The 25,097-nt window shown below is 34.8% G+C and overlaps 1 protein-coding gene across 1 annotated transcript in view; it reads left to right on the forward strand.

Moving 5' to 3' along the window:
• The window catches only part of LOC125649529 (TALPID3 protein-like), an 81,667-nt gene that overhangs the window by 52,629 nt on the left and 3,941 nt on the right, over positions 1–25,097 (forward strand). Inside the window, exons 12-27 of the mRNA XM_056166716.1 lie at positions 12,069–12,283; positions 14,334–14,406; positions 14,571–14,825; positions 15,353–15,518; positions 16,000–16,107; positions 17,149–17,366; positions 17,894–18,115; positions 18,613–18,827; positions 19,257–19,399; positions 20,577–20,803; positions 21,316–21,562; positions 22,250–22,407; positions 22,632–22,831; positions 23,005–23,225; positions 23,384–23,472; positions 23,880–24,063. Coding sequence (XP_056022691.1) covers positions 12,069–12,283; positions 14,334–14,406; positions 14,571–14,825; positions 15,353–15,518; positions 16,000–16,107; positions 17,149–17,366; positions 17,894–18,115; positions 18,613–18,827; positions 19,257–19,399; positions 20,577–20,803; positions 21,316–21,562; positions 22,250–22,407; positions 22,632–22,831; positions 23,005–23,225; positions 23,384–23,472; positions 23,880–24,063 — 2,941 coding nt within the window. The remainder of the gene's footprint in view (positions 1–12,068; positions 12,284–14,333; positions 14,407–14,570; positions 14,826–15,352; positions 15,519–15,999; positions 16,108–17,148; positions 17,367–17,893; positions 18,116–18,612; positions 18,828–19,256; positions 19,400–20,576; positions 20,804–21,315; positions 21,563–22,249; positions 22,408–22,631; positions 22,832–23,004; positions 23,226–23,383; positions 23,473–23,879; positions 24,064–25,097) is intronic.

The following is a 25,097-nucleotide window of genomic DNA, read 5'->3' on the forward strand; positions in this document are numbered from 1 at the left end:
ATATAGTGTATATGTGCCAAACATGTAAATGATATTTGCTTTAATGCTAGTAGGTATTTCTTTACCAAAATTGTAAATTTCATGATCCTAGGGGGTAAGGGTGGAGCTAAAATTATTATAGTGATTATTGTCTTTATCATTTGAAGGACTTCTTTAAGTTTACTGATACAGCAACCTCAGGGTTTTGACTTTAGGATGGGTCCATATTAGTGAAATCATTTAATGATAATACTTATATCATATTATGTAAAGCCTTTCATCAGTATATCCACTTTTGAGGGCATTGAAGTTTTAAGATCACATCTTGTTTTATGCTTTGCTGAATATTAGAATTTAGCTTAGATATTCAGAGCAGGAACATTTTTTCTAGATTTTTAGTCCTTGGGACTAGTGATACTTTTAACTAGTACTCAGGTGACCGATAAGGCCTGTAGGCCTCTTTCTTGGCCCTATCAAGTTCGAGATAACGAGGTTTGACTGTATTCAAATTTTTTTAACTTGTCTGATAACACGCGATATAACCACCCTCCGGCTGCGATTGGATATAGCTTAAAATTGTGATGTCACAAGGTATTCATTATTCTAGGAATGATCGTCTTTAAATTTCCATTTTTCTAGGGGGGGGGGGGGGAATTTCAGGAATGAAATGTAAACATTTTTAGTGCTTGTTTATTTTTAATTTTCTTCATATTGGAATCTCATGATTCTTGTTTTTAAGAAATCAAATTCATTGAATAAAAGTTAGTGTGTAGGCATGTGCAGCCACAATACAACCATATTAAAGATTGATTATAGATTAAATATAGAGGAAGCTTGTTAAACCACATATAATATTTATAAAAATTGTTACTGTCAATTCACACCACAAATCATGAATCGTCCTTCTTTCCGGAACAAAAAGTTTTTAGATTTTAAATCATATTCTTAGCATAATGAAGACAGGATGTGATTATATCAAGGAAGAAATAACCCAGAATTGACCCACCTACTCCTAAGAAACTAACAAACCAACAATTATTGTGTGTGAGAAATATCCCAGAGCAAGCACTTCAGAATCTTTTCTCACCAATATATGTCATAATGATCCAGTTATTTTCTATGCTTACATTGTGTATTTGTTGACTTTCTCACTGCAAACATGTTTCCCATTTGAAGAAAAAAAAAATGAATCAAAATACCTGTTTGTTGTGAACAGAGTAACTATTAGATTTTACTAGGGGGAATATGACCTGGAAAAAATCTAGACTTTAATCATTAGATTGGCCCAACTACACCTTGTAAACACTAGTGCATGTCATGATCATGTGTAACATTTTCAATTTTGGTGCAAAAATAATGAAAGAGAAATCAAGGAGCCTTCTAGCCATATTAGAATAAGGGGGAAAAATATCCCAGCTGACTTACACTGAATTTTGATCTGCAAATTAATTTATCCAAGTGAACGAAAACAAAACAATGTATGCAACATGCTGTCAGTTCAAATATTACATAGTATCACAAGTAAATGAAGCACACAACTCATTACAAAACTTGGTTTGATTTTGTCACTAGTATGTCTAGTCTGAATGTATATGGATGAATATCTCCATTAACTTACTCATCAGACACCAAGAAAGAACTAAGTATACATTATGCATAAAATGGCTCTTAATTTACAATTCAAACTCCAGTTTTTCTGATTATGTTTACCTTTAAGCATAGATATAAACTCTTCATTTCAAAAGAACCGGCTTTGAAAGTGCATTACTGAGTATCACTACTTAAGAACCTCATCACATGTATTGTATTGAAAGTGTTGTTGTAAATTCATTTGATGGAACAGCCATGTAACAGCTTTGTCTGCTTTATTTGAAAATGATTGGTTACTATCACAAGGCAGTCAAGTCCTATGTGTGCCTCGAAGAATAAGGACTGTATGCAACATTTCTCAAAAATATATAATTTTTGGTGACATTTTACTTACAATTCACTTGCATTTTGTCTCATTTCTACAAAAAATCATGGGGTATATTACCATGTTTGTTTTAGAGTTCGCATATTTTGATAGTTCCTGGTTGTTGTACGTAAAAAAAATTATGTCAGCTCATAATACAGTAAGTTGTATACATTACTATAGCAGGGAAGGTGAGAAAAATCATTGGAATAATCATGTATCAAACTGAGGACCCTTGCATTACTAGTTACAGAGTCTGTAATCTAACCACTGCATTACTAGTTACAGAGTCTGTAATCTAACCACTGCATTACTAGTTACAGAGTCTGTAATCTAACCACTGCATCACTAGTTACAGAGTCTGTAATCTAACCACTGCATTACTAGTTACAGAATAGGTAATCTAACCACTGCATTACTAGTTACAGAGTCAGTAATCTAACCACTGCATCACTAGTTACAGAGTCTGTAATCTAACCACTGCATTACTAGTTACAGAGTCGGTAATCTAATCACTGCATTACTAGTAACAGAGTCAGTAATCTAACCACTGCATTACTAGTTACAGAGTATGTGATCTAACCACTGCATTACTAGTTACAGAGTCGGTAATCTAACCACTGCATTACTAGTTACAGAGTCAGTAATCTAACCACTGCATTACTAGTTACAGAGTTGGTAATCTAACCACTGCATTACTAATTACAGAGTCGGTAATCTAATCACTGCATTACTAGTAACAGAGTCAGTAATCTAACCACTGCATTACTAGTTACAGAGTATGTGATCTAACCACTGCATTACGAGTTACAGAGTAGGTAATCTAACCACTACATCACTAGTTACAGAGTCTGTAATCTAACCACTGCATTACTAGTTACAGAGTCTGTAATCTAACCACTGCATTACTAGTTACAGAGTCTGTAATCTAACCACTGCATTACTAGTTACAGAGTAGGTAATCTAACCACTGCATTACTAGTTACAGAGTCAGTAATCTAACCACTGCATTACTAGTTACAGAGTAGGTAATCTAACCACTGCATTACTAGTTACAGAGTAGGTAATCTAACCACTGCATTACTAGTTACAGAGTAGGTGATCCAACCATGATGAGATACCCAGGCCGATATACATATTAGTATGGTAATGTTATTACAATGTAAAAGATAAACCGAAAATAGAATATGTTGTGTGACTCATTCATGCATTCATTCTTTTTAAATGCATTAAATTACTCTTAATTAACAGACCACTCACAAAGTAAAAGTACTCACTTTATTACTCTTAATTAAGAGACCACTCACAAAGTAAAAGTACTCACTTTATTACTCTTAATTAACAGAACACTCACAAAGTAAAAGTACTCACTTTATTACTCTTAATTAACGGAACACTCACAAAGTAAAAGTACTCACTTTATTACTCTTATAATTAACAGACCACTCACAAAGTAAAAGTACTCACTTTATTACTCTTAATTAAGAGACCACTCACAAAGTAAAAGTACTCACTTTATTACTCTTAATTAAGAGACCACTCATAAAGTAAAAGTACTCACTTTATTACTCTTAATTAACAGAACACTCACAAAGTAAAGGTACTCACTTTATTACTCTTAATTAACAGACTACTCACAAAGTAAAAGTACTCACTTTTTTACTCTTAATTAAGACACCACTCACAAAGTAAAAGTACTCACTTTATTACTCTTAATTAAGAGACCACTCACAAAGTAAAAGTACTCACTTTATTACTCTTAATTAAGAGACCACTCACAAAGTAAAAGTACTCACTTTATTACTCTTAATTAACAGAACACTCACAAAGTAAAAGTACTCACTTTATTACTATTAATTAACGGAACACTCACAAAGTAAAAGTACTCACTTTATTACTCTTAATTAAGAGACCACTCACAAAGTAAAAGTACTCACTTTATTACTCTTAATTAAGAGACCACTCACAAAGTAAAAGTACTCACTTTATTACTCTTAATTAAGAGACCACTCACAAAGTAAAAGTACTCACTTTATTACTCTTAATTAAGAGACCTGAGTGACTCACAAAGTAAAAGTACTCACTTTATTACTCTTAATTAACAAACCACTCATGAATTCATGCTCTCGTGATTTTGATGTCTACAAGTCATTTCGCGATATTATGAACTCGTATATTGAGAAATCTGCAGGATGGGAATAAATCAGGATATTGATCGATCCAGTGATTGTAAACCCTCACACACACCCAAACACCCTATAAAGTGGCAATGTTGGATTTAATAAGATTCTTTGTCACAGATCGTGTCAGCTAGGGCTGTACACACATGTAACTTAGCAACTTTAGTATAAACCAGAATGGGGATTTTTGTTGTTGTGATAATTCTCTTTATTTGAGATATAAAAGAAAAAAGTAGATGCTGATTTGCACTAAATAAGATCTTTTATTAAGGAGTAATGACATACATGATAAACAATGAATATGAGCACAGTGATTTTAAAATTTAGCTGCTTGTGATGTAAAGGTAAGGCGGTTTATGTAAGTATTGATTTTGCTTACATAAACGCAGAATGTTGCAGTCACAAGGAAAATATGCCGATGAAGTTCAGATTTAATCGCACATACAAGTTTCATATTTTTACATTCTGTTGCAGAAACCCAGATTTCCCTCCCTTTCATCTCCTGGCACGTTCATTTGATTCAGAGATTAAACAGTATGACGAAGCAAAAAATCGATCTCTTTGATTACATTCATTTGAAATAATTTGATTGGTTTGTCATTTTCAATCAGATTTTACATTTGTCGGAACACGTATCCTTTTTCCCTCGATCCTCAATCAATATCCTTAGAAATAAGTGGGAAATGACAATACATGCATACCGAATATCCTGGATAGGACTAGATTAGGCGTAAATTGACAGGCTGATGTGTGACCAGGTGATTTTATACAACAGAAACAGGAGACATGTAATATGTTTTCTGAGGGGTATCTGTTCATTGTACTGAAAATAATTGTGAAGGGTTCTCCAATATCTCACACCAATATTACCTGGTAGACTTTATTGGAAATAATGGACCAAGAGACCCTGTTTTCCATAACAACAGGCCAATCCACAATGGCCTTGTCTGGTAATTATAGAACTTTTTTTCAAAACCAACGTCCTGCTTCAAGGAGTAGTCTTGCAAGTGACCTAGCTCCTTTAGTTGTGGAATAGTAGGGTTTTTTCCTTCTATTAAATATCAACTGTAACTGTGGTTATTACTTTGTATATATATTAATATACACCATATATCAATATTGGTGTATATAATGTCAACAAATCTGTTTACACGATATACATGTATTGATATTGATACATAACAGTCTTGTTTATTTACTCCAAACCATAAACACAGTTATTAGAACCTCCCCAGATGATAAAGAAGCCTTGTTTACAAAGTGTTGATTAAAAATGAGTTGCACGATGAAATGAACCAGAGGTTGTACCCAGAATAAGGGGAACAGGGCACCTAAATTACTCCTAGTGCCAAGCCTCTCAGGTGTCCAGGAGGAAGTTCACTGAAAATTCCTGTACTTCCATATACAGGAAGTGTGCACCACTGCAGGGATTTAATTCAATACAGGCATTATGAGTTAAGATTTTCAGTGAAACTTTACATCTATTGTGGCAAATGGTGACACAATTGCTGGCATGTTTTCTGCCTCCTTTAGTTTAATTGTTTCCGTATAAAATGAAATTCTGTAACAATCAAAGCCTTTGTAAACACACATTATGAAAGCCAATTGCCTACTGTCAGACATTAATTCAGCTCAATTAAGCGCCTCTAGCGGGGTCAAGAAATTAATTCAGCACTAAGGACGCTTGCACCAATATAAATACGTAGAATGAAAATGAGACGCTGCACTTGTGTGTTTGATGATTTTTAATTCCAGCTCACTAAAAACTTGTGAATGTCATTAGGGTTACAGAGATACTCTACGGAGCATATGATGTCATAGCTGGATTTGTTGGATTAATCAACCAGTTTTTTTGTTCCTTTTTAATTTTTCTGAGTATGTAACAGTTAAACTTTTGACTGCATGGTCAATAGTTTTGACTATTGCCCGGTCAACAGTTTGTTAACTGTTGACTTGATGATAGACCTCAAGTGTGAGAACTGGATCAACAGTTGAAATGTTGGTTCTAAGTTTTATATAGGAAAAATATAAGATATATAACAACAATCTGTCCTATTTCAATTCGCTACTCAAGTCCTTTGATTCTTGGTCTGCTGCTATGTTTACATAATGGCAATTAATTAATGTTCACTGACTTGACTGTTGATGATCGAAATACCAAATTTATTAGATGAAACACAGAGCAGAAACATGAAAAATATAATTATTAATTAGGATTTTAGGTATGTTTTTTTAAACTAGTGGATATGGTGAAAAATGTACACAATCACACTGTCCTGTTAAAAGTTCAATGTCAACAAACCATGCGCATCTAGTAAAAACAACCTTAGAAATGAAGGTTTATGACAACAGCTGTTTTGTTTGACCTTCGAATGGATCTGTTGCCCTCAGCCTACAGCTTCGGGCAACAGATCCATTCTTGGGTCAAACAAAACAATTTAACTGTTGTCTTTGGATCCAGTCAATAACGGTATAATATTGTCCCAGTTGGTGTGGAAGACCTCATGAAGTATTGTTTTGTGTTGTTGCCCTCTAGCAATAGTTTAAGAGGTCTTTCTCTACCACATCTGGGCAATAGTTTTGATGGTTTTTCCAAGATGCAATGAAATAATAGTATACTGATATGTCACACCAGTTTACAGATTTTTAAAAGAATTTTAACAGTTCTATTTCCATAACAGTGAAATGATAGGACAATTTTAAAACAAGGAACTATGTGATAAGATTACAAAATGTTGTTTTAAATCAAGTTTTTGACACTAGATTTGATCCTGATATGTTCCTACAGCTAGGATGAACCCTCTCCTGCTCAACATTAATCAGTGATGGTAAATTTCATTTAGATCATGAAACACAATGATCACAATTGATAAGAATGAAATGAATATCATTTTGAACACTATTAATGTGTTTAAGTGTTAACTCTGACATTCTAACAATCAAGAAAATTGATGAATGATTTGATATAATGTATTGTTTAATGAATGAAAATAGATTAAACATGATAAAAGACTTAAAACACTTGCATTCTCAATTTTACACTACATAATTAGATTTGGCTCTTTAGGTGAAACGTTTTTTATTCCTTGGATTTCAGAATACGTGGGTCAGCTAGTTGAAATTTTTTTTTAAAAATAGTAAAAATTATAATTAGAAGCACCTTTGTCAATTGGAAAATAAACTCTAATATTTTGTTTGATTGTTTATTATTTCCAGACACACATAATTCGCTCACCTGAGCTGAAAGCTCAAGTGAGCTTTTCTGATAGCCTGTTATCTGTCGTCTGTTGGTCCATCTGTAAACTTTTTACATTTTCGACCTCTTTTCCAGAACCATTGGGCCAATTATAACCAAACTTGGCCAAAAGCATCCTTGGGTAAAGGGCTTTGAAGTTTGTTCAAATGAAGGGTCATGCCCCCTTCAAAGGGGAGATAATCACAAAAATGCAAAAATAGGGTGGGGTCATTTAAAAATCTTCTCAAGAACCACTGGGCCAGAAGAGCTGAAATTTACATGAAAGCTTCTGACATAGTGCAGATTCAAATTTGTTAAAATCATGGCCCCCGGGGGTAAGATGAGGCAACAATAGGGGATCAAAGTTTTACATACAAATATATACAGAAAATCTTTAAAAATCTTCTTCTCAAAAACTAATGGGCCAGGATAGTGGAAATTTACATGAAAGCTTCCTGACATAGTGCAGATTCAAATTTGTTAAAATCGTGGCCCTTGGGGGTAAGATGAGGCGACAATAGGGGATCGAAGTTTTACATACAAATATATAAGGAAAATCTTTAAAAATCTTCTTCTCAAAAACTAGTGGGCCATGAAAGTGGAAATTTTTATGAAAGCTTTCTGACATAGTGCGGATTCAAATTTGTCAAAATCATGACCACCTGGAGTAAGATAGGCAACAATAGGGGATCAAAGTTTTACATACAAATATACATGGAAAATCTTGAAAAATTTTCTTTTCAAGAACCACTGAGCCAAAAAAGCTGAGATTTACATGAAAGCTTCCTGACATACTGCAGATTCAAGTTTGTGAAACTCATGACCCCTTGGGTTAGGATGGGGCCACAATAGGGGATCAAAGTTTTACATAACTAATAAATAGAAAACAAATCTTTAAAAAATTTCTCCTTAAGGCTGAAGAAGTTTACATTTGCACAAAAGCTTCCTAACATAGTGCATATTGAAGTTTGTAAAATTTATGGTCCCCATAGTAGGGGGTCAAAATTTTGCATACAAATATATAGGGAAAATCATTAAAAATCTTCTTAAAAATCACTGGCCAGGGAAGTTTACATTTACATGAAAGCTTCATGACATAGTGCAGATTCAATTTTGTAAAAATCATGGCCCCCGGGAGTAGGTTGGGGCCACAATAGGGTTCAAAGTTTTACATGCGAATAGGAAAAATCTTTAAATTGAGCCAAGATGACTCAGGTGAGCGATGTGGCCCATGGGCCTCTTGTTATGGTCACACTGTTTCTGGACAACTTTTAAATTATTATTAGACCTTCCTTACACATAGATAAAAATGGTACGTTTTGGGGGAAAAAATTGTATTCCAAATGCAATCTATATCAAAAGCAAAACTATGGTTAATGTGCAGCTTCAGAATACAATTAATGCTGTCGATACATTTCCTGTATTTTTCATAGAGGTTGTGATCATTTTAATTTTTTTTTTCAAATTTTATTTTCGTTTTTATTACTGTTGGCTAATGAGAAAAAAATTGGCAATTTGCATTTTATTTTTTTATTTTTTCTAAACAATAAAACTTAAGGGTCAGTGGATCCGTAATCCAACTTATTAAAACATGTTCGTCCTACAATGTCCTATGAATTCTATCACTTAAATGTCTACTTTTCCTTCATGCAATTGCCCTCTCATTTTGCTAATACACTGATGATACCCAAAATCAAATGCTCTGCACAACACTAACAAATAATATCCAAAATCAAGTGTCCTGCATTGTTTTAACTTATGATTTCCAAATTCAAATGTCCTTCACAGCTTTAACTAATGATATACAAATTCAAATGTCCTGCACAGCTTTAACTAATGATATCCAAATTCAAATGACCTGCACAGCTTTAAGTAATGATATCCAAATCAAAAGTCCTGCACAGCTTTAAGTAATGATATCCAAAATCAAATGTCATGCACAGCTCTTACTAATAATATTCAAAATCAAATGTCCTACACAGCTTTAACTAATGATATCCAAATTCAAATGTCCTACACAGCTTTAACTAATGATATCCAAATTCAAATGTCCTGCACAGCTTTAACTAATGATATCCAAATTCAAATGTCCTGCACAGCTTTAAGTAATGATATCCAAAATTAAATACCCTGCACAGCTTTAAGTAATGATATCCAAAATCAAATGTCCTGCACAGCTCTTACTAATAATATCCAAAATCAAAAGTCCTGCACAGCTTTAAGTGATGGTATATCCAAAATCAAATGTCCTGGACAGCTTTAAGTGATGGTATCCAAATCAAATGTCCTGCATGGTTTTTTATGGTACAGATCTGACATACCCAAAACCAAACATCGAGAATGGAGATTCAGATTTGGTAAAAGGGAGTACACTTTTCCTTAAGTACAGGGGCTGCAAAGTGCACTGTAAATTAATATTCCACTTCATTATACATATTTTGTGTGTGTGTGCCATCATAATTCAGCTACTGTTTTCTTACAGTTCAAGAAAATGAGCGATTTCAAGACTAGTTTTGTTAGAGAGAATGTGTGCAAGTACAGAACAATACCACGATTGGTATATGTGATGTGTTATATATGATAGTGTTTAGATAATGTCAATAACTGTGATATGTTATATATGATAGTGTTTAGATAATGTCAATAACTGTAATATGTTATATATGATAGTGTTTAGATAATGTCAATAACTGTGATATGTTATATATGATAGTGTTTAGATAATGTCAATAACTGTGATATGTTATATATGATAGTGTTTAGATAATGTCAATAACTGTGATATGTTATATATGATAGTGTTTAGATAATGTCAATAACTGTGATATGTTATATATGATAGTGTTTAGATAATGTCAATAACTGTGATATGTTATATATGATAGTGTTTAGATAATGTCAATAACTGTGATATGTTATATATGATAGTGTTTAGATAATGTCAATAACTGTGATATGTTATATATGATAGTGTTTAGATAATGTCAATAACTGTGATATGTTATATATGATAGTGTTTAGATAATGTAAATAACTTTTTTGTTTGATATCTGTGTTCGATATTTTCTTAGCAAAGACCTGATCAAATCACAGTGTAGTCGACATGTGTGATGTCATCATCAAAGGTCAAATGAGTATCTCTCAGGAAAGCACTGATTTCAATTTTTTGCGTCATATAACTTAAGAAAACAACTTTTCAACATTTCTTCCATTTTCTTGATATTTTTAATCTGAAACATATTAAGCAGCCACTTTGTATAAGATCCAAGACCTAATAGTACAAGTTTTGGCCTGTTGCCTTTAAGGAAATGACTACAATCCAATCTACAGAGATTTTAAAAAAAGATTCTTGCATGAGATGATTTCTTACCAATATAGAGATTGGTAACATGTTTCTCTTACAGTTGAGATGAATTTCTTATCTACAGATTTATAACATTTTTTTCTTACACAAGATGAATTTCTTATCAATAGAGATTGTTAACATGTTTTTTTTATCAATAGAGATTGTTAACATGTTTTTTTTTTATCAATAGAAATTGTTAACATGGTTTTTTTTTTATCAATAGAGATTGTTACCATGGGTTTTTTTTTGTTTTTTGTTTTTTTAAGTGAGATGAATTACTTATCTACTGAGATTTATAACAATTTTTTCTTACATATTAAGATGAATTTCTTATCAATAGAAATTGTTAACATGTTTATTTTACATGAGATGAATTTCTCATCAATAGAGATTGATAACATGTTTATTTTACATGATATGAATTTCTTATCAATAGAGATTGATAACATGTTTATTTTACATGAGAGGAATTTCTCATCAATAGAGATTGATAACATGTTTATTTTACATGAGATGAATTTCTTATCAATAGAGATTGATAACATGTTTATTTTACATGAGAGGAATTTCTTATCAATAGAGATTGATAACATGTTTATTTTACATGAGATGAATTTCTTATCAATAGAGATTGATAACATGTTTATTTTACATGAGATGAATTTCTTATCTACTGAGATTGATGATATGTTCCTCTTACATGAATTTCTGATACTCTTGAGTTTTGTAACTCTGTAGTTAATATTTAAACAAGGAAGTGTGCTTTATTTTGTCGTTGATTGGGAGCGTGATGGATGCCTGCATTGTAGGATGATCATATAACACCCATATCAAGCGCATCATGCTTTTCCTGCAATAATGACAACCAGCATATTTCCCAATAATGACAAAAAAACACAGCTGAACTGAATGTTAAATGCATTTTTAGGTCTATGATATAATATTTTGCATTTACATAGATTTATGTGCTACATAAAGTTATAACAATTGATAAACAGCAAAGGCATGCAGGTCTTTTTGATTAGCAGATAAGCCTGAAGTTTGTTTATATTGGGTTTGTGTGATAATTCACTGAAAAATATTTAAGAAATTATGCATTTGGCTTTTTCTTTTCTTTAAATTACAAACAGATATTTTAAATCAAGGAAATTGGCACTTGTCATTTCTAGTTTTTCGGTAGTCAACACGTGGCCCTCCCAGATTGTGGTTTGGCAAGTACTGCCAGCTGATTTATGCATCATTGACAATCTCTACAACTGAGATCAGGACAAAAAAATCTATTGAAAGTAAAGTTGATATATTACATTTTGTACATGTACATAGCTTGTATCCTTTGCCGGGGAATGATCTGAGTAATTTCACTTTTTTGCACAGCTTCCTCCACAGAAGGTATTAAGGACCCCATACAAGTCGGTTCCAGGCCAGAACAAGCACAGCGCCCCGGTCCCGTCCTCTTACTGGGATGCTGCCCAGATTCTTCAGCAGGTGAAGGAAGACAGGGCTACATTAGAGGCCAATTTGGAGGCAGTGTTCAGGGCGAGGCAGGAGGGCGAGGTCTATACAATGATGGAGAGTCTTTACCAGGAGGGGTATGTTCTTTTCTAGACTACTGTAGTCCAAATCATCTGCTGCAGTATTATGGATAGTTTTCTACTGTAGTCCAAATCTTCTGCTGCATTATCATAGGTAGTGAGAGATCCACATAAAATGACAATCTTTCTTTTCTGCTAGATCTAAAAGTATTAAGATGCTTCAGAATAAAATTAAAAACATTGAGAAAGGTTAATTATGTAACATAGTGTTTGTGTTTTATGGAGTAAAATGTATTTTGACCAAAATTCAGGAATTTTTGAAGTTATTTTAGAATTTAAAAAATCAGAATATTACTTTTAAACTAGCTATAGGTTGCTATCAACACCTGGCCTCAAAGAAGAAACTAAAAATGTCAAGTTATTTGTGTTTTATGGAGTAAAATGTATTTATACCCCCCGAACGAAGTTCTGGGGGGTATATAGGAATCACTCTGTCTGTCTGTCCGTCCGTCCGTCTGTCTGTCTGTGCAGATTCGTGTCCAGGCCATAACTTCTTTGTTCTTTGACTTAGGAACACCATATTTGGCACACAGGTAGATCACCATGAGACGATGTGTCAAGTACCTTCATGACCTCTATATGGCCTTGACTCTTGACCTCAAGGTCAAAATTAAAGGTTTTTTACAATGGATTTGTGTCCGGGCCATAACTTCTTTGTTCTTTGACATAGGCATACCATATTTGACACATGAGTGTATCACCATGAGACGATGTGTCATGTACCTTCATGACCTCTATATGACCTTGAACTTTGACCTCAAGGTCAAAATTGATTATAGGGGTTTGACATAGTCATACCATAAGACATGGGTGTATCACCATGAGACTATGTGTCATGTACATTCATGACCTCTTTATGACCTTGACCTTTGATATCAAGGTCAAAATTATAGGTTTATGCCACATGGATTTGTGTTCAGACTATATCTTCCATTTTCTTCTACAAAGGCATACCATATTTTTACACTCAGGAAAGAGGTAATTTATGCCTATTAACAACACCCTTTGGGAGATTGGGGTAAGCGGGGGTTTATTCTTAGTGAGCATTGCTCACAGTACATCTTGTTTGACCAAAATTAATTCAAATGAAATTAGAAATGTCAAGTTGTTTGTGTTTTTTGGAGTAAAATGTATTTTGACCAAAATTCAAGAATTTTTGAAGTTTTTATAGAATTTAAAAATTTATCATAATATTACTTTTAAAATAGCGTAGGTTGCTTTTAACGCCTGGCCTCAAAGGGAGAAACTAGAAATGTCAAGTTATTTATAAATAAGGTGTTGATTGTATGCCTAGACCTTTCTAAGATGTTTTTGGAAATGCTGCATGTGTGATAATTTGTTTTGATGAATTCAGCTTTGATATGAAAATAAAATTTTATTGCCACACACAAAAGACTATGCATGGTATCTGCCTAATATGGTCCCCAAAAATGACTTTTTAATATCCTGATACAAATTTTACATTATTTTGATGAAGAACATTTGTACAGCTCACTGATTTAGTTATGTTATTCATGGAAAATTTCTCAGACTGGTGATCTTTAAACATCAGAAATGTACAACTTTCCCAATACTTTTATTACTTTTGATAAAAAATGCACATTTATGTTCTCATTTTACTTTCTGCAAACAAAGAGTACATTGGCAATGTCAGTGGTAGAATAGATATGCCTTATTCTGCAAATGCACTCAATGTTGTTTGAAGTCTGAATCAAGTGTTGAAAGTGATGCTGTTAATTTGACAGCAGACTGCAGACGTCAGAATACAAGCACTGATGTAAAACCGGTCATCTATTCTAAGATTTTGTCTCACAACATTTTCAGTTTAGAATTTTGTTTTTAGAATTTCAAAGATTTTACATGAATTTTAACTTTTTAGGGGCCTTTATTGAATATGTATTGAATACATATTATAGCAAAGTGACAATTTTCTTTATCTGTTATGATATTAAGCATGATAGAGTTATTGTTCTTGAATTATATGTGGACAGTCTTTACCCTGAGTTTATGAGCACTGCATATAATATGATATTTTTTTTTTTTTTAGAAATAATGCTGATTTGATGAGAATCAGAAAGATGGTGGATAAGAAGATAAATCTTTTGCATTCCCAGGTGGAGGTCTGTAAATAGAAGAAATCGTGTTTAAATATGTTTCTGAATATATAACTGTTTGAAATATTTGATGAAACATGTGTAGAAAAAAAAAGTACAATATTTTTTTTAGATTATTCAAGACTCTTAAGGCTGTCTTTTTCCACAACAGTTTAATTTTTTTTTAACAGAGAGAAGTAACATACGATGTGGTGATGGCAGAACTGCAGAAGAAGGAAGCTCCAGTTCTTATGAAACCGTCCACTGCCGGTCAGCAAAAGTTTGCCCCACATTCCCAAAAGGCCACAGCAAGGGGAAGGGTAGGGGCAAAGATTGATACAGGGCTCAGCAAGATCAAGGGCCCCAGTTTTGGACCCCCGCCCAGTAGGGCAGTGAGAGGGAAGGAGAACATGCCCACTACTACAAACAGACCACCTACTGCCAAGGTAACAGGGGATGATGAGGTGTCAGCCATTTTCATTGGTATCATGTTTGGTGGCTTTGTCAATACACTTTGATTAATAACTAATTTTGTGGAAAGCCACTTTATTTTCTTCCTTTATGAGCAAATATTTGTTCCTCTTTGGTCACTTTAAAAATTCACAAAAATAGCAAATGCACATGTATTGGAAATGTTTTCAACAAAAATTTATGACACTGCAGTTTAATGTATAGGATTCTTGTAAAAGTATTTGATATACATACCAGTAATGCTACTCTCATGTGTACATTTAAATTTTGTATAGATATGTGATATTTTCTTACTTTTGTACATTTAAATTTTGTATAGATATGTGACATTTTCTTACTTTTGTACATTTAAATTTTGTATAGATATGTGACATTTTCTTACTTTTGTACATTTAAATTTTGTATAGATATGTGACATTTTCTTACTTTTGTACATTTAAATTTTGTATAGATATGTGACATTTTCTTACTTTTGTACATTTACATTTTCTTACTTTTGCAGCAACCAAAGATAAGATCTGTGTTTGAGGATGAGGAGTACATGACTAGGGTTTATGGGAAGGCTTCCTACCAGAACAAGAGAACCACAGTCAAAGATCCATACCTTCATCACCAGAATGTACCGAAACACAAACCGGACCGGCCACCCGGAGCACCGGACGTGTCCAGTAAGTGTCAGCAATTGAAGGATCAAGATGCATTTCAGAATATTTATTATATTTTCAGTGTTTTTGGTCTTGATATCTCTACCAATTGTAATGATAGCCATTTTCTCATGAATGTGTTGCAGTTGTGAACAATGCACTTATGAATACCGAGTACGTTTATTTTAACGTTATGGAATTTCAACAGAAATGAAAGTAGAATGTAAATATAAGAGACTAACTTTAGTTTTGAAAATACATAAGGTACTGCAACGCTTTACACTGACATACTTTTCATGAAGCACTAACGCACTCCATGAAGTATGCCGGCAAGGAGGATCATTAAGTTCATGCCTTCATGTATTTTCAAAAATGTATTTATTTCTTGAATATACATATGCTAACTTTAAAGTCTATGAAATTGCTCATTGTACTTTGGAAATCTTCCATTTTAATGTATATTGATATATTAAGAGTATGATGCTGACATTTTTCGATATTACAGCTGCCCATCTGGTAAAATCTTCCAAGACCCAAACAACACCAGGGATAAAACAATTCTACTTCAACCCTGTCCAAGGCACATATGTTCCGGTCACCTCAACAGAACATGGTATTCAACTTTCTCTATCTTGTGAGATTACCGTATAATTACATACATTCTGGTCATCTCGGCAGAACGTGGTATTCAACTTTCTGTCTTGTGAGATTACCTTATAGTTACATACATTCCGGTCACCTCGGCAGAACATGATATTCAACTTTGTCTATCTTTTGAGATTACCGTATAATGGGTATTTTCTGCGGTTGTCCATTTTTTGGCGGATATGAAATATTCACAAAAATTACCATTGCAAAATATTCTACACAGCTGCAAAAAATACCCATTATACAGTATATGGAACCAAACCTAAGACATTGGGTTTTTGAGTCACCTGCAAAGTATAAGGACACTAGAGGGTTTACCGATACTTTGTCTGTATTGTGTGTGTCTGCTTTTCACAGCCTATAACTTTGTAATTCTAAGATGAGTGTTTAATATAAAGCATGTTTATTCCTTGTGTGAAGATCATAGTGTCACCTTGAAAGTATAGCACCAATTATTACAGGTACAATGTAGATTACATCTGTCTGACACATGGTAGAATTTTGTAGCCATAAAAGATAGGAGCTTGGCATGTGTATTACTTTTGTGAGTGTCATTTAATTAACATACATCATGACTAATGATGCCAAAGCAGGTAACACATACATGTGCATGTATGTTCCTTGGAACAATCTAGATGTTTCAGGCCATGTGTTTGCTCTTTATTAGGTATTGTAAGCCTTTAAAAATCTTATTAGGGGTGGGATGTGGAAGACTAATTGTGCCACTGAGGTTAATACCATATAAGTAGTATTTTTAGTGAGACACAGAATTAGCAATTTTTCCATAAATTATGGGTATATATATTTACCTAGAGCTAATTTTAGCGACTTTATAATTCCAAGAAAGATAGCTATTACCTCCGATATGGAATAAATATTAGTGATATTCAATTTTAGCAATCTCAACACTGTCGCTAATAATGCCGAAATCAAATCCTCGCTAAAAATTGTACTTGTACGGTATTACACATACTATAAGTTACTTATAAACGAATTCTGTTTTCAGCTCCTATACCAGGCCAGTTAGTGCCTATGGCTGTGCCCCTTGGTGGCCCCCGGATGGACAGTGGTCTGACCTACTCAGCCTCACCTCCCCCTGGGCCCATCACTACCTCCACCCCAGCATCTCATCCCCCAGTATCAGCCATGAGGAATGTTGCCATAGTGTCTGTCCCAGCAGAGGATGATCTGAGAAAGCCTCCAGAACCTGAGCTCAGTAAACAGGTAGGTCAGCTTTTTGGGGATTTATTTACTTTATCAAGTATGGATATTTTGCAGTTTTACTTTTGGCAGACATTTTTATTGGGATCTGAAAATAGTATGAAGAGTAGATGGCATGACGTCATTTGGAAACGGAGATAGGAAGTTTGTCCTGAAGAAAGTTTACTACATTTCATATTCTTTTTTCAATACACACACAAACACACACACTCCCTCGGGTATTTTTGGCATGCAGGAAACGTTAGCGTTTTTGGCAGAAGAGGAAGATTCACTAAAAGTGCCAAACTTTTATTTACATAAATGATGCACTTCTCAAATGAAATTGCACCAAAAAATAAAGCACAAAGATTTTAGACTACCTTCTTCAGGGGGCCTCTGTGGCCGAGTGTTTAGAGCATCGAGCTCAAAATCAAAATCTTCAGAAAAATCTGCTAAATATTCCTGACACCAAAATTACCCGCCATATGATAATTTAGAATTTATGAAAAAAGAACTTGCACATGTAAATTGCAGTGTTTCTAATTTGACAGGTTTTACCTAGTGTTGATATAGAGACTGATATATCGGAAACCTCACCCATTCCAAAAACAAGACCCAGATCTATATCACCCGAGAAATCCAGATCTACGTCACTTGAGAGGAACCTCGTGAGTCAGACATCCTCACAACATGGAGAGGTACTGCTTCAGTCTCCTTCGAAATCCCCGAGCAAGAGTAGACTGGAGGTCACATTCTACAGGGAGGAAGATGAGGTATGTGGGTAATGAGACAGAAAAGATCTCCCCAGTTTTTAAGTTCATATTGTAATTGTTACTGATCAGTAGATAACTGCAGAATGATGAAATGTAAGCAGAAGTAATACATCATCACAAATTTTTCAAACAGAAGTTGGTCATATATGTCAAATTGAAATCAATTCCTCGTAAATTTCTTCACCTATGTGGTTAGCTGAGTGGATTAAGGCGTTAGTCTAACAATCTGTAAATCATGTTTTGGAAGTTTCATAGGGCTTTTGATTTACATTATTATTGATTCTATACTGAAATGGAAATTTATTGCCGCAGGAGACAAAATCTTAGATTATGAGTAATCGATTTCATTCATGACAATTAAGATAAATGTGTCATACCTCTGTAAATCGTCTGAAGTGAATTTAGATTCTCAATGTACAACACAAACAATAAATGTCCTATTTATTGGTCTGCCATCGTTTTTAGATTAGAACTTGTAGCTATGTTTATTTTTAAAGGAAACTTTTACTGATGTCTCTGGCGACCTGAATCCAGAGGATGCTCCAGGTATTGCATTACCAGGATATCACCCTCCATCCCCACCCCCAGTGGTGGAAAGACAACCCGTGTTCCCTCAACAGAAACTGCTGGATCACCTGACTCCAGTGGTGTCTGATGTGTTAGCAGAAGACATTCGTAGACGAGATGATCTGGAGAAGAGGGCAGAAGAGTGGTAAAATTGATTTCTATGTCATCTGCTTCAGTGAAAGCCACAATGTAACAGTTTAGAAGATTTATATTAGGTGGAAGGAGTACTTCTTTTAAAAAGTCCGACATTGTTGACAGAATCTTAACAAAGTCGCAGTCACTCAAGTGCTATTGTGATTTGTTGAAGACACTAGCTACTTTACCTGTGTGTTAAAAAGGGGGAAAATTTCCTGTTTATCCATTTTCTTCTATAAATCTAATTTTAGCTTTTTTCTAACTGATCTTTATTTGTACTACATAGGTATTTTAAAATTTAAAAATACATGTACTTATTTATTTGTACCAATTTTTAAAGTGAATATGACACTTCTTTACTGCATAGGATGCTGGATTGTGAAATAAACATGCTGATAAGTTGACAGATAAAAATGTGATGACATCTAATTTTTTACAGGCTTCAACAGGAATTGCTGGCGAAGATGATCTCTGAGCTCTGTCCCACAGAGGTGGAAGAGGAACAAGCACCTGGTCTTCCACATTTTGTAGATGAGGACTCCATAGAGAGTGAGATGGAGGACAAAGAACAGTCTATGTTTGGTAAGTGGAAGATACAGTCTTTGTTTGGTAAGTGGAAGATGCAGTCTGTGTTTGGTAAGTGGAAGATACCGTCTGTGTTTGGTAAGTGGAAGATGCAGTCTGTGTTATAAAATGGAAGATACAGTCTTTGTTTGGTAAGTGGAAGATGCAGTCTGTGTTTGGTAAGTGGAAGATGCAGTCTGTGTTATAAAATGGAAGATGCAGTCTTTGTTTGGTAAGTGGAAGATGCAGTCTGTGTTTGGTAAGTGGAAGATACAGTCTGTGTTTGGTAAGTGGAAGATGCAGTCTGTGTTTGGTAAGTGGAAGATACAGTCTGTGTTTGGTAAGTGGAAGATGCAGTCTGTGTTTGGTAAGTGGAAGATACCGTCTGTGTTTGGTAAGTGGAAGATGCAGTCTGTGTTATAAAATGGAAGATGCAGTCTTTGTTTGGTAAGTGGAAGATACCGTCTGTGTTTGGTAAGTGGAAGATGCAGTCTGTGTTATAAAATGGAAGATGCAGTCTTTGTTTGGTAAGTGGAAGATGCAGTCTTTGTTTGGTAAGTGGAAGATGCAGTCTTTGTTTGGTAAGTGGAAGATGCAGTCTGTGTTTGTTAAGTGGAAGATGCAGTCTGTGTTATAAAGTGGAAGATGCAGTCTTTGTTTGGTAAGTGGAATATACAGTCTCTGTTTTAAAGTGGAAGATGCAGTCTGTGTTTGTTAAGTGGAAGATACAGTCTGTGTTTGTTAAGTGGAAGATACAGTCTGTGTTTGGTAAGTGGAAGATGCAGTCTTTGTTTGGTAAGTGGAAGATACAGTCTGTGTTTGTTAAGTGGAAGATACAGTCTGTGTTTGGTAAGTGGAAGTATCTTTAGGTTTTATTCTGTGCATGATTCAGATGGACTGCTAACTCATTTCTTACATATAATAATATATCTTCAGTAATCATAAAATTACCTCATGCAATTGTGACTCCTCTAAGGACATCAAAATAGACATGTAAGCTTGCACTTCTACAAGTGCACATAAATATAATAACTTGCATATTCTGTTGTGTCTTGTATCCTTCAGAAAACTTTAATAGTAAATTATATGACTGTAAAGTTTCTATAATGCTTCTCAAGACAAAATTAAATTATTTTCTTTTAGAAATGCGATACATATGTGACATGTATTTATAAACTCTTATTTTATGCAATAGTAATGGACTCGATAGGCCGGGCTGGCATGCAGTTGTTTGTTGATGCTGGCCAGCCGGTAGACAGCGACTTTGTCAACAGTTTAATCCGAGAGGTCTTGGTGGAGAAGGTGGTGACCATGCTGGGCCAAAAACCATCAGAAGTGGAGCATACTGAACCACGAGTCCTTCCGAAATTGTCAGCTGCAATAGACGAGGACAAAATGGGAACCACAGAACCATCACCAAGGGTGAGTATAAAAGAGGTCATATAGAATTATCATATTTGATTTGAACATATTTTATGGAACTTCATATCAACAATTTGGATTGGGCACGTTCTGTAACTTTGGATGTTCTTTCTCTGGTTCAGTTATGTCATGCAACTATTTTCTTGCTTCACGTAAAAGTTTAAAGAATGCATAAATTTAAAAATACAATAAATTCAACCCATGAATTAATAAATACATGTATTATGCCCTTGAAATCGAAGACAGATAAGGGCATATTGTTTTTTGGTCTGTCTCTTTGTCTCTGTCTGCAACTTTGACCTTGAACCTTTTTTTAACTGTACAAAAAAGAGACTTCATTATTGGTGAACTAAAAGGTCAAAGCAATGTGAGTGATAAAGTTCCAGATTATTAATGCAGTTTCAGGTGAACTTTAACATGTTCAGGGTCATAGTGTTACAAAATTTTTTACAGCATATTTTGTTTTAAAAGTTTTAAAACTTGGATATGAAATGATCTTTGTATATTTACAGGAGTATTTGTATAGTCCGGACCAGATAGAGACACCTCAACCTACTCCCAAAGCTACCCCCATAGCCTCCCCCATCAGAGTGGTATCACCCCCAGTCACACCAGAGCTCTCCCCACCGCCCTCCCCGAGACAGGAAGTACTGAGGGTGGAGCGAGCACCAGAACCTATGAGACTACCACCTCAGCCGGAACCGGAGTCAGAAATATCGGAGTCTCTGGATCTTAGTGAAGAACTGCGGATTCTCAGGCGTACGTTTGATATTGATTACAACCACATGCCTTCTACATGCATCAGTAACAAGTGGAAAGAAAAAATCAAGAACTTGTGTGTTTTAGTTCAGAAATAAAACAATAGCTGTAAATCTCCATTATACAACTATTCACAGATCCCTCCCTGAATTCAAGAAATTCCTGCCAGTTATCAAACACAACTTGTGTGAAAATTTGTAATCCAAGCAGTAGTATTTATGTAATTGTGTCCACATATTTAAATGAATGGGACCAAAAGCATAATCTCCTGAAAATAGCTACGCATTCAAACTTTAAAATTTGATGTACAATCAAAACTGAGACCCCATTCTTCAGTTATGATTTCTAAAATATCATGGGTACAGTAAAACACAGTTATAGTGAACCTCCAGGGCCAGCATAACCAAACTTCATTATACAGTAAAGCACAGTTATAGAGAGCCTCCAGGGCCAGCAAAAAACAATCATTATAACCAATCCTTGTTATATCCAGTAAAAGTTTCGCTATTTTCCTCTCATAGAGAAATAAATATCACTTCTTAATGAGCATGAATTTGTTATAAGCATGTTCATTATAAGCATGTTTTACTATACGTGCACACAAATCAATACTCTGCATGTCCTTTTTTATGGTTACACTGTATATATGATGATACATTTATATGAATGTCTGATTTTGATTGATAGAAAAACTAGTGGTGCCAGTGACCACCCAGTCAGTGGAAGAAATGCATGACATTGAGACCCCTATACCAACTCCCGTCCCAGAGGAGGAACCTCCACAAGAGCTCCAGGCAATGTCCCCTCCCCCTCCCACCCCAAGACCTGTGGAACCACCCCCTAAGGTAGAATGAAATCTTTATTACTTAATATTTGTTGATATCACATAGCAACAAAAATACTGAGGGGAAAAATATTTAGAAACCAAACTGTTTCCTCACAGGGAACATGTAAAATTACTCCATACTCCTCATGCAATTGAGTATTTTACTATTGAATGAGGAGTGTAATTTCAATACAATATATGTGGATGACCAAGTTTTCAACACTTGTACACTTGTAAATTCAGGTGGTAGAACCGCCCCCTGTGGAGGTTAAACAATTGGAACCTCCCAAGGTGGTCAGTGAGGAGACTATCATTAAACAGCCATTGGAGGTCCGTGAGGAGACAGACAAGAGCCCTCGGCCTTGGGGAGACCCAGGGTCACCCCGCCCAGAGGAAAATCCAGAATACAGAGATCCAATGGAACCTGATCAACCAGTGCCTATGTAAGCCAACACAATACATTCCACAAGGACCACTTCATTTTGCTTTGTTTTACATAAAAATGTACACCTATACTTTTTATTGATATTTGATGAATTAAATGCTATATATTCCCAGAGTAAATTGTGGCAATTCAAAGAAAGTTAATTTTGTTATATTTTTATGTATGTTATAGAGTTCTTCCGCCATCAGAGAATCGTGTAATTCATGAGGACAGGAGATCTCCTTCCCCAAAGAGACCAAAATCACCTGCCCGTCAACCAAGCCCCACCCCCTCATTTTCGGAAAGTGTTACGGAGTCATCAGTCTCAGACACCATAAACCAGAGTGTTTCAGAAGGACAGTGGCTACTTAACAAGAGCGAGGGGGAGGTGGCTGATTTCCCCATCGATGAAGGTACAAAAATGTAGATTAGTGAAGTACTACGCTATTTATTTAGGAGTGAATAAATTTAGGAAGAATGAATGAAATCGGATGTAGCTCTATAGGAAGGGGTAAGATGAATTGTTGGAGGAAAGGTGATTGGTACATTTTTGTTGAAATGTTCGTTGTAGTAACAAGACAGAGAGCATTAGAAAAAGCTTTACGGCTGAGAGCAGAGCAGAGTATAGCAAGCACAACAAAAGATGCATCAGATATTCCCGTGAGTACATTTATAGTATTTTGCAGGGGTGTGATTTTTCCTTTTTTCAGAGGAAATATTCTGATTGGCTCAATTTTCAAAAAAAAAAAATTGAAACCCTCTGGGTTTGATTGAAAGAGACAGAAAATGATATTTTTCCATGTGGGTTGAGGTGTTTTCCTCCCTTTTTGACCAGTTTTCCTCTAATTTCAGAGGAATTCAGTCACATCCCTGATTTTGATGTTATCATTGAAATTTCAATGTTTTAAATGGTAGCATTAAGACAGATTTACACTAAACTTACTCGTACTGAATCAATAAGTGATTGATTCATGGTGGTGCTCACTAAATGTAAGGATGAAACATTGATGAAGCGATTTGCATATTTTCTTGGAGGTATATACAGAGAGTGCCTGTTTCCATTTCAGGACGAGTCTACAGAGTTCCCCATTAGTGAGGGAGAATTTCAATACAACCCCGCCATAGCACCAGAGAAAGATCCGGTTCTTCTGTTACTCTCCAGACTGCAGCACGGTCCTATCCACCCAGGACAGCTGGACATGACATCAACGCAGGTATCAGACCTGCTGGACTACACAGGAAATAGCTTAGGTAGGCAACATGGGGATATATACAGTTAGTGTAGATAGATTCCAGTAATTTCTACAATGCAAAGCATATCACAGCAGAGTCGGTTATTGCTACTCCAGTAATATTGCCAAAGAATTGTTTATTAATCAAAAAACCATTTTAGCAAATATCAACAAAAAAAAACCACTAACTGGTGTACTACGAGTCGATCTAAGTCACAGTAGTGGCAGCGTATGAACATCCGTATTGTTTATATGGGCCTGTTTACAAAACACTCTAATCATCACTTACACTATACGCAGGTATATATATATAACTGTACCTACCCATAGGAGGGAGGGGGCGAATCAAATTCATGATTTTTTATATTAAAAATTAATTACAAATATTATTGATATGAATTGAATACCTGAATTCAAATTACACTTTAAACCTTAGGGAAATCATCAATTTCAGCCTAGAATTTCAGCCCATCTTCCCCACGTTTGGTTGTTTCATTTGAGACGGAATTAACATGTTGATCTGATGTTTGTCTGTTGTTGGTTCATTCAGTAGTTAGTTCATACATTTTTAATAAGGGCTGTTCCAGAAATGATCAAATGGGGGGGTCGGGCGGCAAATGATATTTTTTGTGTGAGTGGTCGTATTTTTTCATATTTTAATTGGTCCGTGGTGGGATTGTTAATAAAATATTTATTATGGGTAGTGGGTAGTTTCTATTGTTTTATTTTGTGCTACATGGGTGTTGAGTTTTCAGAATATTTTTATTGTCGCTCTTGTCATGTTGGTTACAAAACGTCGGAGGGAAAATTGTAAACTTGCTTTCGAAATGCTGCTTTCGAAATTGAAAGTAACATAGAACTATTCGAGTTGTCGCTCTTTGCAGCGCATAACTTTCCATTACGGCAACTCTTCAAATTAGAGGCACGTTTAATAGGGTCCCTTTGGACGTGATGGCGGCGAACTCTGTTCTGTAGATTATTACAGTTTACAGTGCATCGATTTTGGGAATATTTTGAAACCAATAGGTATTCCGTTTTCTAATAAAAATAGGC

Source organism: Ostrea edulis, chromosome 5 (assembly GCF_947568905.1).
Source record: "Ostrea edulis chromosome 5, xbOstEdul1.1, whole genome shotgun sequence".
Lineage (NCBI taxonomy): Eukaryota > Metazoa > Mollusca > Bivalvia > Ostreida > Ostreidae > Ostrea > Ostrea edulis.